Below are 14,462 nucleotides of genomic sequence, written 5' to 3' on the forward strand. Positions count from 1 at the left end.
GAATATGGGGTGTGAATAGCTTCACTATGTCAGCGGCGACGCAATGGCTTTTGTTTTGGTTGATAACTAACCAGGGCCTCTAATGCCTTCTGCCCAAGTGGCTAGCAGCCCGAGTGCCGCCCATAGTCGCAAAATAAAAAACATGGCGACAGACTTTTCCACAAGCACAGAAATTAGGGCTGATACTATGCAGACACGCAACTGAGATTCAGCGACAAGCAACAAGAAAGCAAGAGTCAGGCGCCTCTTAGTGGGATAAAGTAGCAGAATGAATTATGAAGGCGGCGTAAACAATGATCCTAAGAACAACACTAGCAACCTTGGCAGCTCGTCGTGTCAATGGGCTATTACCACTTGATGCAGTCATTGTGCCCAACACCGATCGGCGTAGTAACCTAGAGAGGTGAAGACATGCGGTCTGCTGGCCAAAAAAGGCAATGATGTTGAGGAACACCGACCGTTGATCTCTACATAAAACCCGAGAACGAGCATATACGAGAACGCTGGTTCCTGAATTCGGGTGGAGCAGGTTTTTGGCAGATGCTTGAGCCGGTTTTGCGTCACCGTCCGTGCGTGGGCCCTGTCCGTGCGGCGGATTCAACTCGTCAGGGTCACCCGTTGGTCCTGCTAGCTCCAATTAACAATGTCGATCTCAATGAATCAATGAAACCATTGGCTCGGAGGTCTTCAACTGGGCAGTGATGTGGCAGTTCAGACAAGAGCCTGCCGGTTCCTGTTGCCACACCAGCCACGCGGGACTTGATTTCTATTATTGCTGTACCCCAGGCAGTAGCTGGAAACTGCATTATTCTCTTCAGGGCTAATGTGATGCCTCAGCTCCTGAAGATGCATTCGGTCAGTCTGCTCTTAGAGCTAATCTTAATGATCTCTTGGTCGTTGGAATGTTTCGCGACTCGCATAGCCGAACGTTCCTCATCCGCCCTTGTTATCTCGCCCAGCGAATATTTGTAACTCTCCACCGAGGTCCATTGGATTGATGCTATACCGTATGCTGATTGTGGAGCTTAGTGATGGTAACGATGGTCCTTGGAGCAGCTTCTACCTCCAAGTTGGGACTCCGGAACAGTCCGTCCGAGTGCTTGTCTCGACAGCTTCCCCCGAGTCATTGGTTGTTTTGTCGGACTATGGTTGTTCGGACTCCGTGTTTCCCAACGCACCATCTGACTGCGCAGTCTCCAGGGGGACCTTGTTTAATATGAACCAATCTTCTACCTGGGACGAATTGGGTGTTTTCGGTATCAACCAGGATGGGGTAGGTCTCGAGGCCAACCTTGGATATTATCAAAGAGGGGAATTTGCCCTAGATACGATAAGTATTGGACTCACTGGACCAACTCTGAAGAATCAGACTGTGGCCGGAATTGCAACCCCCGAGCCTTTTTATCTGTAAAGACCGCAATGATTTCTCCGTTTCTGTCCATAGTTTACTGACCGGAGAACTAACAGTGGAACATTTGGCTTGAACTCTCAACCCGTGAACTTTACATCCTTGGGAAACTTCTCTTCATCCTCATTTATCACAACTCTTAAAGACGAAGGCACTATCCCAAGTCTTAGCTGGAGCTACACGGCTGGTGCCAAGTATCGTAAGTTTCCTCGTCAGAACAAAACACAATCACAGCGGATCTTGTCTCTAATCTCAGCTTCGCGCCGACATAGGCTTAAAGCAAGTTTATGGCCAACTCGTCTTCTCCGGTTATGACGCATCTCGGTTCACTGCGAACTCGGTGTCGTTCACCATGGCCGATGACGTCACCCGGGACCTGGTTGTCTATCTTCAGTCCATCAGCTATAGCGGATCAAGTTCCGCCACGTTATTGTCCGACCCAATTTTGATCTTCATTGACTCCACTGACCCCAACCTCTGGCTCCCGGAGAGTGTTTGCGAGGCGTTCGAAAAGGCCTTTGGTCTCACACTTGACAGTGATAGCGATCTATATCTTGTGAATGACACCCACAACACTGAATTGCTCAACTCGAATGCGCAGGTGACATTTCGGCTGTCCGATGTGGATCACGGTGGAGATGCTGTGACGATAACTCTTCCATATGATGCTTTTGCCCTGACTGCAAAGGCTCCGTTGGTCGACAATAGCAGCTACTATTTCCCGCTGAAACGCGCAGCCAACTCTACCCAGTATACATTGGGCCGAGCATTCTTGCAAGAGGCGTGAGTGCAGCATGTCTGATTTGAATGTATATGCTGACCTCCTCAGGTATCTCTCGGCCGATTACGAGCGAGGTGTCTTCAATGTGTCGGCATGCGCTTGGGATGAAAATGCCGAGGAAGACATCGTCACAATCACGTCTAAAGACTCAGACTCCTCCACTTGCTCTGGAAGCACATGCACGTCCAGTGTTAGTAGCTCTAATAGCTCAGATAACTCTTCGTCACTGAGCCGCGGCGCTGTAGCTGGCATCGCAATTGCGGCGCTGGTCGGAGTAGCCATTCTCGCGGCAGTCCTCTTCTTTTTCATTCGCCGTCAACACCAAAAGACAGCATACAGAGCGACGTCACCGAAGCCCGGTATATCTGAATATTTTGGTCCGATACACAATGACCCTTCTCTCGGCCCATCAATGCCATCTGACCCATCCGACCCATCTGCCGCACAAGCAACATTTTGGTCACCAGACGTGATATTTGGTGGTGTAAGTGACAGTAATAATGGCGCGAGTAGCAGCAGTGGTGGGAATCATGAGCAAAGCGTTGAAGAGAATCATATGGAATTAGACGGGCACGGTACACAAATTCAGCCAGTCTATCATGAGCTGGCCGGCAGTGAAGTCGAGAAAACAAGACCAGGGCTACAGGAGCAAGTGCCACGAATGCCTTACGCATAATTTCAAATGGGATAGCTTATCATTCTATCTTTTCTTCACGATGGATATCGCCATGCCTTTCCGGTACTATAGAAGGGCTGACCGCTAATGGGATAATGCAGCTTATTTGTGTTCAGGAAGTATAATATCTAGGCAAGAAGAGGAGAATGATAGTATTGGGTAAAATATTCCAAGACTAATTCTTGGAAAAGAAAAGAGGAGAACCTATCCTCTTTCTCTTTTAAGTATGGAACGTAGGCGATTCGCATACGAATCCGCTGGTAGGGCCTACATGCAGCAATACCCTATTCCATGCCTCAACAATATAACACCCCTTATTTCCCGTAACAGAAATTCCCTTCAGACAAGGTTAGTGCGTACTAGGCGGGGCTAAACATGCCTAGTGTAAGAATCTTCCCCCCGTTCTCACTTCTATCACCCAGTCTACAATGTTCTCACCCATGTCAAGCACACTTACCTAGCGTGGACCCGTCGCCGCTCTAGTGTAAAAGCACTTTAGAAAGGATTGACCATGCGGATATAGTATGGCTTAGGTACCGCTGAGCGGACGGGAAGCCCTGTTCTCCACACTCTGTGGTCGTATGTACTCGATGGGGTTCCAAAGGTACTCATGCTCCTCATTGAATTTAAAGGCTAGCAGCTGCCAATATGAGCATGGAAACCCCCAGTAAAGAGGTCAATTAAGAATAGAAGAGCGTCCAAATGTGTCAAGGCATCTGTAAATCGATAGTACAAGACTTGAAATGCAAGATCCCTTGATTCCGCGCACACTCGAGGTGATCAGTTCGCCCCGGCTGATTTCTTCAGTCTTGCACTTACCCACTCGAACTCTCTGGCGCCCCAGAAGAGCAACAGGACTATGGCAGGGCTTGTTCAAGGGGTGAGTATCGCGCCGCACAGTAACACCGTCGTCTCCGTCCACTCGTTTGCGCGAACTCGTCGGAGATCCCAGTAGGAAAGCACAGCGAAAGAAGTGATGGCCAGATTCAAGCAGAGAATACGCGTATCCTCAACGGACAAATCGATCGCTTGTCTAGCTTGGAGGAATATGGAAAAATGCGAATGCAGGCTTCGTCCAAGTAAGTACAGCCACCTAGAGGCCTTCCGCCTGTAAAGATGAAGCTAGCATGATGAATATTCTGAGAGACTGCACGTGGGTTTCTTTGCGACCACCTCGATAGTTGGCTCAATGGCTATAATGCGTTTTAGGAGATATATCACAATAAGAAAGACAAAGTGGGCGGTTTCCGTGGGCGGTTTCCGTGGGCGGTTTCCCATGCGCCTAGCCCGATCGATGCCGGCACAATCTCAGACCCTGCCTGCCAGGAAAGAATGTAAAATAGAGGAAAGTAGTAAGGAATAGAAGTTTCCATCCGTCGGTGGCGATTTTGGTTCTTGCTTGTGGAAATAAATTTGTCTTATCTCGAGACGGAATCAAGGTCTCGCGAAAATGTACAGGCAGATTCCTCAGTGTCAACAACGATGCATGCGTCCCGGCGCTTGGCAATTCTCAGCCGGCGCAATAATCATCATCCGAATATCGTTAATTTCATGGATGCTGCGACCGCTTTCCTTTATGGATTTTACATACGGTGCGCCTAGTGGCATAAGGAAGTCAACAGCTGAGAATTTGATATAGAGCAGCGTCAGAAGATCAATCACAACAGACATTATCATCCATGGAAGTAATTCTGCTTAAGAAAAGGTAAATTGGCGGAATCAATTTATGGCACCCAAGAATTATTGCAATAATTGTAATGTCAGATCTCCACGGATTTTCGCCTTCAGTTCAATCTCAACATCAAGGTTCAAATCCAATCTTAGCTTCAACTGATCGTTGCTTTTTGTATTTGTCACTGCTTCGGTGGTCTCTATCACTTGACCAGTTCTTGAATTCGCCTCATTTCGAGGAAGCTCTGCTTGTTGTCCCGCATTGTGGGGATCCGGAGCTCGAACAATCTCTTTATCCTTGACCTCAGGACTAAGCATCCGTCGGACGCGTGTTTCTCGTCTGTTTGCTTCTGGACTATTTGATCTTTGTTCGCGTTCGATGATTTCAACTTGATCTGGTTCGGCGGCTGTGACCGACTCACGTCGGATACTCGTTCGTTGGTGTATTTGCGGGTCGTCGGAATATTGCTCTTGGCTTGGAGAATTCAAACTGTCTTGGCTTTGGTCTTTGGTGATACCGGTTGGAAATCCCGATGGAACATTTGATTCTGATCTCTCCGATCCTGCGGTGTATCTCTGCGGGCTTCCTTCACTTTGCCTGTCTGACGGAGTTGTCCGCTTCGAAAGCTTAGAAGGTCTGAGTTTTGGTGGGCGCCGCTTTTGTGAGGAAGGGACTCCATTTGCGCTGGTGCTACTTATTCCGTCCTGCGCATCCTCTCCCGGCGTTTTCATTGTGACGAATTGATGAGATAGAGAAACCTTGACTACAGCGCATGTACTGCCATGTGTTTCGTGACTGGGAGCTAGCGATATTGTCTCGACTTGAACTATCTTCCAGCACCTGAGCATATGTGTGATAATTCGCCTCATGACGTCATTTACATAGATTGACTGTAGCTGGAAATGATGTCCGCAGAGTAAGTCTATTACGGCTGAGTGTTCTACACTTGGTAGAAGAATGCGTCATGAGTGTGGATACTTGTCCAAAAGTGAAAACTGTAAAACAGGACTGGAAACACACTTAGGCAAATATGACCGTCTCACTAAGTAGGATCCGGGGGACCTCACATCCCGAGAACCATAAACTTGCCCTTTATTGTATTTAAAAGTGGCTGGAAGGTTGGGCTAGTAAAGCAAAATTTGGAGCTCTTATTTCCTCTTATTAACCTTGCTTTAAAGTGAGAAATCATTTGAATCGTTTTATTGTCAAGATTCCGCACATTCCTTGAGGAAACTACAGTAGAATGGCCCCAGGACAAAATCTCGCTGACAGAAGCAACCGTTCTAAAGACTCCAGGCGGGATGAATACGATAATAACGAACCAAATCTTTCCTCGATATCTGAGATCACATCACACGACTATGATAACTCAAGTGTGGTCTCTGGTCAATATGATCAGGACTCCAGCACTGAAGACCTGCCCCGCGGGGAACTCGATCATAAAGTCACTGTCGAACGTGCACCGCGAAATGAAGGGATTAAATTTGATCGGCTTCATCCGAAATCTCCATTAAACCGCGCAGTTGTTCCAGGACAAGGCCTTCGTGGTGAAGTCCGAAGACAAGGTATTGAACCAATCCAACCGGTTCAAAGTTCACAAAAGCCGGCGAATACGGCATTGAGTCTGAGATTAGACCTCAACCTTGACGTTGAAGTCGATTTAAAAGCTAGCATACGTGGAGATCTAACCCTTTCTCTCTTGTAAGTTAATCACGTTTTGCATTTGGCTATCCTAACTGAAGCTTACACCTTGAAGGACTTGATCAGAGAAATAATGGGAGCGTGACAGATTTATATATCGGCCTGATAGCATAGTTCGTTTCAATTTTGTTGTTGTCGAAAACAACAGCATTCTCGTTACAACAGTCCACAATCAAAATCAGATAACATTTGCCGGTTTCTTGCCCCACTTTGAATGGCTAGTTTTCTGTAGCCGAATATGATAGCTCTGGGGCAGTACCGCATGAGCCACAAATAAGCCACCTAGACCAAGCAATTATGAAATGTGCTCTGACGAGTTTTGAACTAACCGGCAGATTAAAACCAGCTCGCATCTCAATGTTTAAGATGCAAGGGTGTCGTGGCATCCGAATTGCCAAGACATTCCAGCCACTCTACGGAATTTTGATCCGTGGTAGCTTGATGGCGGGAATGACGACAAGACAGACCTCTAGCCAGATTTCGAAATGTTTACCGAGCAAGTTTTCCATCACTTCAACGGAACTATGATTGGACTGATTTGCTATCATCATGGCATCGGGGCTTCTCTTAGTAACTTCAGCGCATTTGGTGATACGTCCGTGGCTGTGGTCTATGGCGTGTCCTGTGGCCTGTATTCGAAAGTACAAACCCGCAAAGGATACCCAGGCGCAATAGTCAACTGCCCAAAAGAAGTTCCCAAGTCTCAAATATGTCTTTGAAGATTTTCCGCTAATCTGAGAACAATACCACATCAAAAAACACCAGAAGCCAGAACTACTATACCAGGGCCAAAGGGCCTGGACGTACCTGGCAACCCATTAAAGAGGATGAAACCTTCTACAGGTGCTGCACACGATCAGAGAAAGCCGGGCTTGCCCAAAATCTCAACCCCTTTACAACGGCCGACTAACAGGGTTTTTACAAAGCCCTCCAAACATGCAGGTTCGAAGAAATTACGTTCGGCGCAAAACCCAATGTCATTCGATAAGGCAAGAAGAGAAAACGATTCTCCAAAGCCTCCAAAAGCCAGCCGAAAAACTTCCAATCTCACAAGAGCCCGAGGCAGACGGCGGGGTAAAAATTGAAGTCGTAGACATCGCAACAGAGTCTATCGAGAGGGATGAAGGCCCTTCTGGTTTGCTAGAAAATACACCCATTTCAATAGAAGAGAGAGCAAAAGAGGAACAGCGCGAGGGCGCCGCGAAGGAGCCACCTCAGGCTTCTGGGTCAACAGGGACATCGTATATCCAACGCGGCAAAGACGCCACATCTGGTCTTGCAGGATTTACAACCAAGGCCAGTAAGCTCCACGCTCAGCTTCCTGGCTCTATTAAGAAAGACGCTGAAAGTCGTCTGCAGACGGGCAGGCAGTGCATCACGACGACGGTCCAACCCGCGGCTGATGGAGCAAAAGGCAAAGTCGAGGAGATAACGCAAAACACTTCAAACATTCCGACCAACCTCTCTTCCTTGTCTGGGCTTATCGTTGGTGATGATGGAATGATCTTAGATTATGACGGCAATTACATCGGCCGACTGGTTGAGGGCGAAACAGAAGATCTTGCTGGTCAAATTGTCGGCGAAGGTGGAGAGATTCTCGATGAAGACGGTGATATGGTCGGGTGCGTGGAGCTTCTCAGTGGTGATTTAGCAGACGAGTCAGAGGCACCCGCTGACCAAGATGCCCTGGGCTTTAAAGACCTGGCAAATTCACCTCTCGGGGAAGATGGGACAATCAAAGATCGGTATGATCGAGTATTGGGAAAGCTCGTCGAAGGCAACGTGAATGATTTGGTTGGTTGGCCGGTAGATGAAAATGGCGAGATACTAGATGAGGACGGTAATTTAGTGGGCCGCGTTGAGCTTCTTGCTTCTGATAACGTTGGTGAAAGTCCTGAGCAGCTAAGCCACTCGCTGCTAGGCCCTTCACTCCTTAAGGGCAAGCCCATCAATGAAGAGGGGAAAATACTGTATGAGAACGGCAACCTGCTTGGCCGAATCAAAGGAAATCAAGAAGCGGAGACCATGGTTGGTAAATTCGCGAACGAAAAAGGTGAAATTATCAATAATTTTGGGCAGATTATAGGAGAGGTTGAGCTGGTTGCTGGAGGGGTTGCTAGCAAGGCGATGGCAGAGCAGCAAGGAGCGGTTCGAAAGGCCGAGAATGATATATCAATGTTAGATGGTCTTCAGGTGAACGAGGAAGGATTGATCACTGGCACCAATAGCTCCGTCATCGGGGAGCTGGACAGTGGCGATCTATCCGAAGCTGTTCGCATGACCGTGAACGAAAAAGGCCTTGAATTAGACGATAATGGCAACATCATAGGCAAAGCACGGTCAGGTGCCAAGGATGCTATCGAAAAGACCGAAAAAACCACCGAAGATTTCGTCCAGGGGTTGCCATCGCTTTCCACACCGGAAGATCTGAAGTGCAACAGACTCGGGAATATTGACAATGAGGATGGGATGCCTGTTGGTGAACGTGTCGAAGGTGGCCCCAAAGAGGTTAGTGGAGATGGTACGGAGCTTGACGGTCAGGCTCAGTTATGGGACAACAGGGGCAAAATAAATGGCAAAGCCCAATCTTTCTCCATCGATGGTGAGCAAAATGAAGGGCCATTTGCGGATCTAGATGAGCCTTTTGTGACTGAGGGAGGGTGGGTCCATGATGCCAATGGGAACAAAGTTGGACAAATTGTTGAGGGAGAAATTAGGAAAGTTCTTGGACGGGCCGTCGATGATGATGGTGACATCCTAGACAAGCGCGGGAATCTCCTAGGACGAGCAGAGCCATGGCAAGAGCCCGACATAGAGCCAGAAGACGTCGATATTACAGAATTAGAAGGCCTCACATTTCATAAGATTGGGAACGTTATAGGCCCAGACGGAGTTTCCATTGCTCGGGTCAGCGAGGGAAACCCGAAATTATTCGCTGGAAGAAAGATCAACGCTCAAGGCCTGGTATGGAGTGACGTTGGTGAAGTCATCGGAAATGTCATGTTGATCCCGTTGAAGGAACGAGAAGCCATGACACTCTTTGGAGGAATTGGGGATCTTGTGGTCCGGAAAACCGGGTATGTCGAGGACGAAACTGGTTGTATTGTCGGCAAAATCGTCGAAAGCGATCCTCAGAAATTGCAAGGCCTCCTTGTGGATGACGACGGAGACATACTTGACAAGCGAGGCAATTTAAAGGGACGGGCCGAGCCATATAATCTGCCAGAGGAAGAGGAAGAAGAAATGGAAGAGGATATATCCGTTCTTGAAGGGATGAAGGTCAACAAGTTTAGAAACGTCGTAGATCAAAATGGCTCTGTGTAAGGACGCCTCATCTATGGCAACGCCAAGAAGCTGGCTGATAAGCAAATCGATGCGGAAGGTCAAATATGGAGCGACGATGGAAACTTTCTCGGCTCCGTGGGACTGATTCCTTCGTCCGAGAGAGAGCAGGGGGGTGGAATCTTCTATGGACTTGAGGGCCTAGTGGTCACCAAAGGTGGAACCATCACAGACCTCATTAGCTACATCGTCGGAAGGCTTGTTGAGGGAGATATGCTTCGACTGAATGGTCGTGCCGTCGACGAGGATGGGGAAATCATCGACAAAGTTGGAAATGTCATTGGTCGTGCAGAACGTTGGATCGCAGAGGAAACGCCTCGCAATGGCTATCCAATGAGTGACCGAAAGATCAATCAGGAGGGTGAAGTGCGCAAAGGAGATGGAAATCTCATAAGTCAACTCATGGACGGCAATCTCAATTCCCTATCTGGCAAAGCAGTTGAGGAGAACGGCTACATCGTCGATAAAGATGGCGATAGAATCGGCGAGTGCACATTCTTGGCACATTTAGCCGAGTCTGAGCTCGAGCTATCGCAGGAGGAAGTAGAGCAGAAGGAAAAGGAGTAACATTCTCGAGGACTAGCGAATAATATCTCTTCAATCATACAACAGACATGTGACTCTGTTGAGCCTTTTTGTAAACAGATCACCGAGGTAATGGATTTCCCTTCATCCCTTATCTATGTCACTAACAGCATGACCAGCATATTGAGAGAGCCGATCGCACACCCCGAGACGAGCTCGATGAGGAACAGCTAGTCAAGACAGTGAAGCCTATCATCGAAGAAGCTGGCAACATACTGCAAGAATGTAAAGGGATATTGCGCGCCTTGGATCCCGATGGCCAAATTGCAGCGTCTGCCAAAGCCAGGAGTGTATCGCACGAAGTGACATCGGAAGAGTACCAGCTGGCCGATCTTCTCAGGCAACTTTCGCAGACAATCTCTACCACGATTGAGAATGGCTGTCGACGAATAGCTAATATGCTTTGAGCGAAAAAGAAGATTCATGCACTATGGTCTGTTCTTTCTGAGCCCCTTTTCCAAATCATTGCAGTCGTTGGCTTACTCTTAAATGGAGTTGTGGGGCTGCTCGGTAATCTCCTAAATGGGCTTGGTCTTGGAGACCTTATTCAGGAGCTTCTTGGTGGACTGGGAATTGATAGCCTTGTTAGTGGCCTTGGTCTACGAAACATTGGTGAGAAGATGGGTATGTCAGGTTGAGAATTATGATGCGCAAAATAGGCGTCAAGGCCACTCTCACTTAGGCTGCTTAGAATCTTCATATCTGTTGCGAGTGGAGTGACCCCTCCAGGTAGATAGACCAGCGCTTCTCTCTCTTCTTCCCTTCTTCCCTGCTCCTTCCTTCTCCCACCGCCAACCCCCCTCACAATACAAGGTCTTGATTCGTCTGTCTTGTCCTTTCTGCATAAGAGTACAAAGTATGAGTGGGCTAGAGAGAGAAGACAGACAAATCAATATGCTGTATTTTGAAGGAGTGGGAAGAAGAATGGAAGAAGGAAGAAGAGAGAGAAGCGCTGATCTACCTGATGGAGGTGTCACTTGAACTCGTAACAATATCCGTGTCACTTCACAAATAGGAACAAATAAGGAGGGGCAAAAACCGAGAAGTTTCTATTCGTACCTTAATTCTTTACTAATTGTACCTTGTCAGAAAGAACGCCATTCAGTGTCACTTTATTTCCTTCACACTGCTTCGTGCCACTATTCTGCGATTTTGTCCAATCGGGCGTCTAGTGATTGTAGCTGGCAAGTACTTCTGTCTACTTTTATATCCATCTACCACAATACCTCGCTTGTCGAATAGCATGTGTACCTCCTACGCTCGAAGCACGCCCCTGCTTACGTCGCCACATTCCATTCCCTGCTTAATCTTCTAATACTCGCTATGCGCTTATCTTAATACTTAATTAAATCAAGGCCTCTTCTCCCATTCAAGCCCCTTCCTCGCATAACCTCAACTTCATAAAGTTGGTACTATCTACCTAACTTCTCTACCCCTTTAAACCCTCCAGCTTCAGCCTCAGCAATCTCCTCTCGCAAGTTTTCCTCCTCGGTCAATTCCCGCTCTCCCCCAACACAGCATTGAATTACTTCCCTCGAGAACACGACAACCTCGGATTTCTCAATCGCCTTCGCAAATGCCTTTTTCACCCTCGGGTAATGCGACCCATCTTCCGGTGGGTAGAAATGACCGCCCCGGGCATCGGGGTAAGACTCGCAGGGAGGGACATATGCAGACCAGTAGACGCGCGTTTGACCGAAGCGACCGAAGTAGAGGTCGGGATTCTGTACCAGGGTCGTTAATAGATGGCCCATTTTAAGGGTTTCTCTTAGTTTGATCTTGGGAGTTGTTTTGGGTGTCTGTTGCTGTTAGTGGCGTGTTTCTTTCTGTCATTTTCCCCTTTTGATGATGACGAGGTGGGTGGGTAGGAAGGGAGGATAGAGGGACGAGCCTTATAACATTTATACGAATCCCCTCCCATCACATGGTACATTTTGAAGATGGTGACGCTTCCGTATACAGGCGGCTGGCGGAGGAGCATCTTTCGCCAGCTGGCTTCCTTTCTCATGTAGGCAGATTTCTTTTGGGGGGATGAAAGCATGTCGAGGGTTTTGAAGGAGAAGGTGTTCTTCTTTTTCTCCTTCCCTTCATGTTCAGTTTCAGTTACCTTTCCTTCGTTGTCGTGGATGAAGGGGTATTCATGGACTGATGGGAAGAAGGGTCGGAAGGCCTGTACTAAGAGAGGATTATATATGGGGCGTGTGTGTGAAATTTTGCATTCATTTATGCTTCCTTGGTCTAATTTTGTGTCTTTCTTGAAGGGCGATGGAAGGACATAATTCCAGATTGATTCTGCGTGCCATTTATCCTTTTTAGGTTTTGGAGTGAATGGTCGGAAGAAGAGCGCTTGTTGAATTGCGGGCGAGCTCTGGATTAGGGCTGTCCAGGTTTGGCATACCCGCTGGGCCGAGACGAGGAGTGTTCGGGTGTCTAGGTGAAGGAGGATGATCTCGAGAAGTTCAGGTGTGGTGAGAACTTTAATTTGGGGTTGCTCTTGCTCTGGCATTTTGGTTTCTTATACTACTTGTGAGTATTCTTTGGTTCTGTAGTTGTTGTTTTGGATAAGTCGATGGGTCCGCGTTAGGTTGATTGAATGGAGTAGCGGGTCGTCGATTGGTACTGATAAGGAACCCATGGAGACACGTGGGCCGTGGCCGCAAGGTGTCATGTGATTTCCCGTGTAATCGCTCCGGCCCCCTTTGGTCAGCTTTTCCATGTTCTGCATTCGTTTGCCATCAATAAGAAAGACCGGCCATGTCATACCTGGGGTCCTAGGTATGCTATGTCATTGACCAGTTTTTTACAATTACCGTTCTCATCATACATGTTAGAATATGTAAATTTATTTTAGCCTCGGGCTCTCTAGAATCGAGCGATATATATATACTGTATATAAAAAACACTTAGATTGATAACGACATGCATCACCTTTGACATGAATATAGTCTATATATGGGGGGTTTAAAATAAGACACAACAAGGGAGAGGATGAGGGAAAATCAAATCAAGACTTAGTCTATCTCAGAGTAATCGACTGCTACTGGAGTTCGAGACATGCTTCCATCACATTAAAAGTCGTCATCTCCGTCAGTGCCCTCCTCATTCGCAGGCAGATTTATCATTTCTCCGAGCTCTTCCGAGGTAACGAATGTCTCATACACACCGTCGTCACAACTATCATGGTCAAAGATCCGGAAGTTCTTCTCCTCTGGGTCAACATCACGGAACTTTACTTTCTCCACTGGCTCCTGCTTCAATGCGCGTGACTGAGGCAATATAGCCGCCAGCCTGCGATATTTGAAATACAAACCCCCGCAAAACACCACCTTGCTTTCACCAGGCTCGGTCGCCTCCGTAGAAACCCACCCAGCCTCCTCATGGGAGGTGTACCAGGTAGACGAAGGCGCAATTTCACCGATTCCAACGACACCCCCGCGAAATCCGACCGAAATCTCCTTCCCCTTTTGTGCCCAGGCATTCAACATCGCCAACCTGGTCCTATAAGTGGAAGTAACAATGACAAGACCATATTCTCGGACATCTGGCCATTTCCGCAAAATTGTCTCCGAGTTTTCTTTGCACCAGAGCCGGAAAGTCGTCGTACCGTAAACCAGATCTTTGATCACCGGAGTTTCTGTCATGAGAATTGCCCCAAAGCCATCGTCGTTGCTGTATCGGTACAAGGCCCCAATGTCTACGGGGATCCCAGATGGAATGAGTGCTGAAGCACTGGTTTCCAGATCAACCTTTCTTTGGATCACATGCCCGCTCAATTTTGGGCCCCAGGATCGTTCATCGGATGGCGCTGGGTGGAAATGCTCAAATCTCGTTAAGCCATTTTGAGTGAGACTCAATGAGTCGCCAAGGCTTATTATTTTCTGATCTATTCCAAGTAGTGGGGTCCACTGCCCTAGCTCTGTGAAGTATCCGCAATAGCCAGGCTGCAGGACTTTTGATGATTCCGGCTCGTAGAGGGCATAGCCATATGGGTGCTTCAGCATCGACTGCTGATAGAGTTTCCCCAGAGTTGGCATCGCAGTGGTGAGTTTTGGTAAGTATTTAAAAGAAAGGAAAAACAGCAAAGTATCAATCAAGCACAAATAACCGAAAAGGTGAGACGTGTCGTATAATTGGCTTGGCGTTGCTGCCTTGGAATACGAACCTGGGCATCTGGGCATGTTTACCCCTCTGCTGATTTAATCCCACACCAGAGATCAGCTGAACCAGCCTGTGAAAAGGAGTCACTTTTTCGAATTAATTATTCTCCCCCTTCGTCGGTCTTGTTGCTTATAACCAT

The 14,462-nt window shown here is 47.8% G+C and overlaps 5 protein-coding genes across 5 annotated transcripts; 2 read left to right on the forward strand and 3 right to left on the reverse strand.

Moving 5' to 3' along the window:
• Positions 1-997: 997 nt before the first annotated feature.
• On the forward strand, positions 998-2,865 carry N7484_008469 (pepsin-like aspartic protease; the record flags this gene model as incomplete). Its single annotated transcript, XM_057118856.1, has 4 exons — positions 998-1,407; positions 1,468-1,607; positions 1,681-2,191; positions 2,238-2,865. The coding sequence occupies 4 exons, from the start codon at positions 998-1,000 to the stop codon at positions 2,863-2,865; spliced, it is 1,689 nt and encodes a 562-aa protein (XP_056968411.1).
• Positions 2,866-4,605: 1,740 nt separating this feature from the next.
• Positions 4,606-5,268, reverse strand: N7484_008470 (uncharacterized protein; the record flags this gene model as incomplete). The annotated part of the gene is made up of 1 exon (XM_057118857.1): positions 4,606-5,268. The coding sequence occupies one exon, from the start codon at positions 5,266-5,268 to the stop codon at positions 4,606-4,608; it is 663 nt and encodes a 220-aa protein (XP_056968412.1).
• Positions 5,269-7,174: 1,906 nt separating this feature from the next.
• On the forward strand, positions 7,175-10,572 carry N7484_008471 (DUF3659 domain-containing protein; the record flags this gene model as incomplete). The annotated part of the gene is made up of 3 exons (XM_057118858.1): positions 7,175-9,558; positions 9,634-10,123; positions 10,285-10,572. 3 exons carry the CDS (start codon positions 7,175-7,177, stop codon positions 10,570-10,572), a joined length of 3,162 nt encoding a protein of 1,053 aa, XP_056968413.1.
• Positions 10,573-11,577: 1,005 nt separating this feature from the next.
• N7484_008472 (uncharacterized protein) lies at positions 11,578-12,671 on the reverse strand (the record flags this gene model as incomplete). The annotated part of the gene is made up of 2 exons (XM_057118859.1): positions 11,578-11,889; positions 12,126-12,671. The coding sequence occupies 2 exons, from the start codon at positions 12,669-12,671 to the stop codon at positions 11,578-11,580; spliced, it is 858 nt and encodes a 285-aa protein (XP_056968414.1).
• A 562-nt stretch (positions 12,672-13,233) lies between these two features.
• N7484_008473 (uncharacterized protein) lies at positions 13,234-14,199 on the reverse strand (the record flags this gene model as incomplete). Its single annotated transcript, XM_057118860.1, has 1 exon — positions 13,234-14,199. The coding sequence occupies one exon, from the start codon at positions 14,197-14,199 to the stop codon at positions 13,234-13,236; it is 966 nt and encodes a 321-aa protein (XP_056968415.1).
• Positions 14,200-14,462: the final 263 nt, after the last annotated feature.

This window comes from Penicillium longicatenatum (genome assembly GCF_028827895.1).
Source record: "Penicillium longicatenatum strain IBT 33135 chromosome Unknown contig_6_segment0_segment0, whole genome shotgun sequence".
NCBI classification, from domain to species: domain Eukaryota; kingdom Fungi; phylum Ascomycota; class Eurotiomycetes; order Eurotiales; family Aspergillaceae; genus Penicillium; species Penicillium longicatenatum.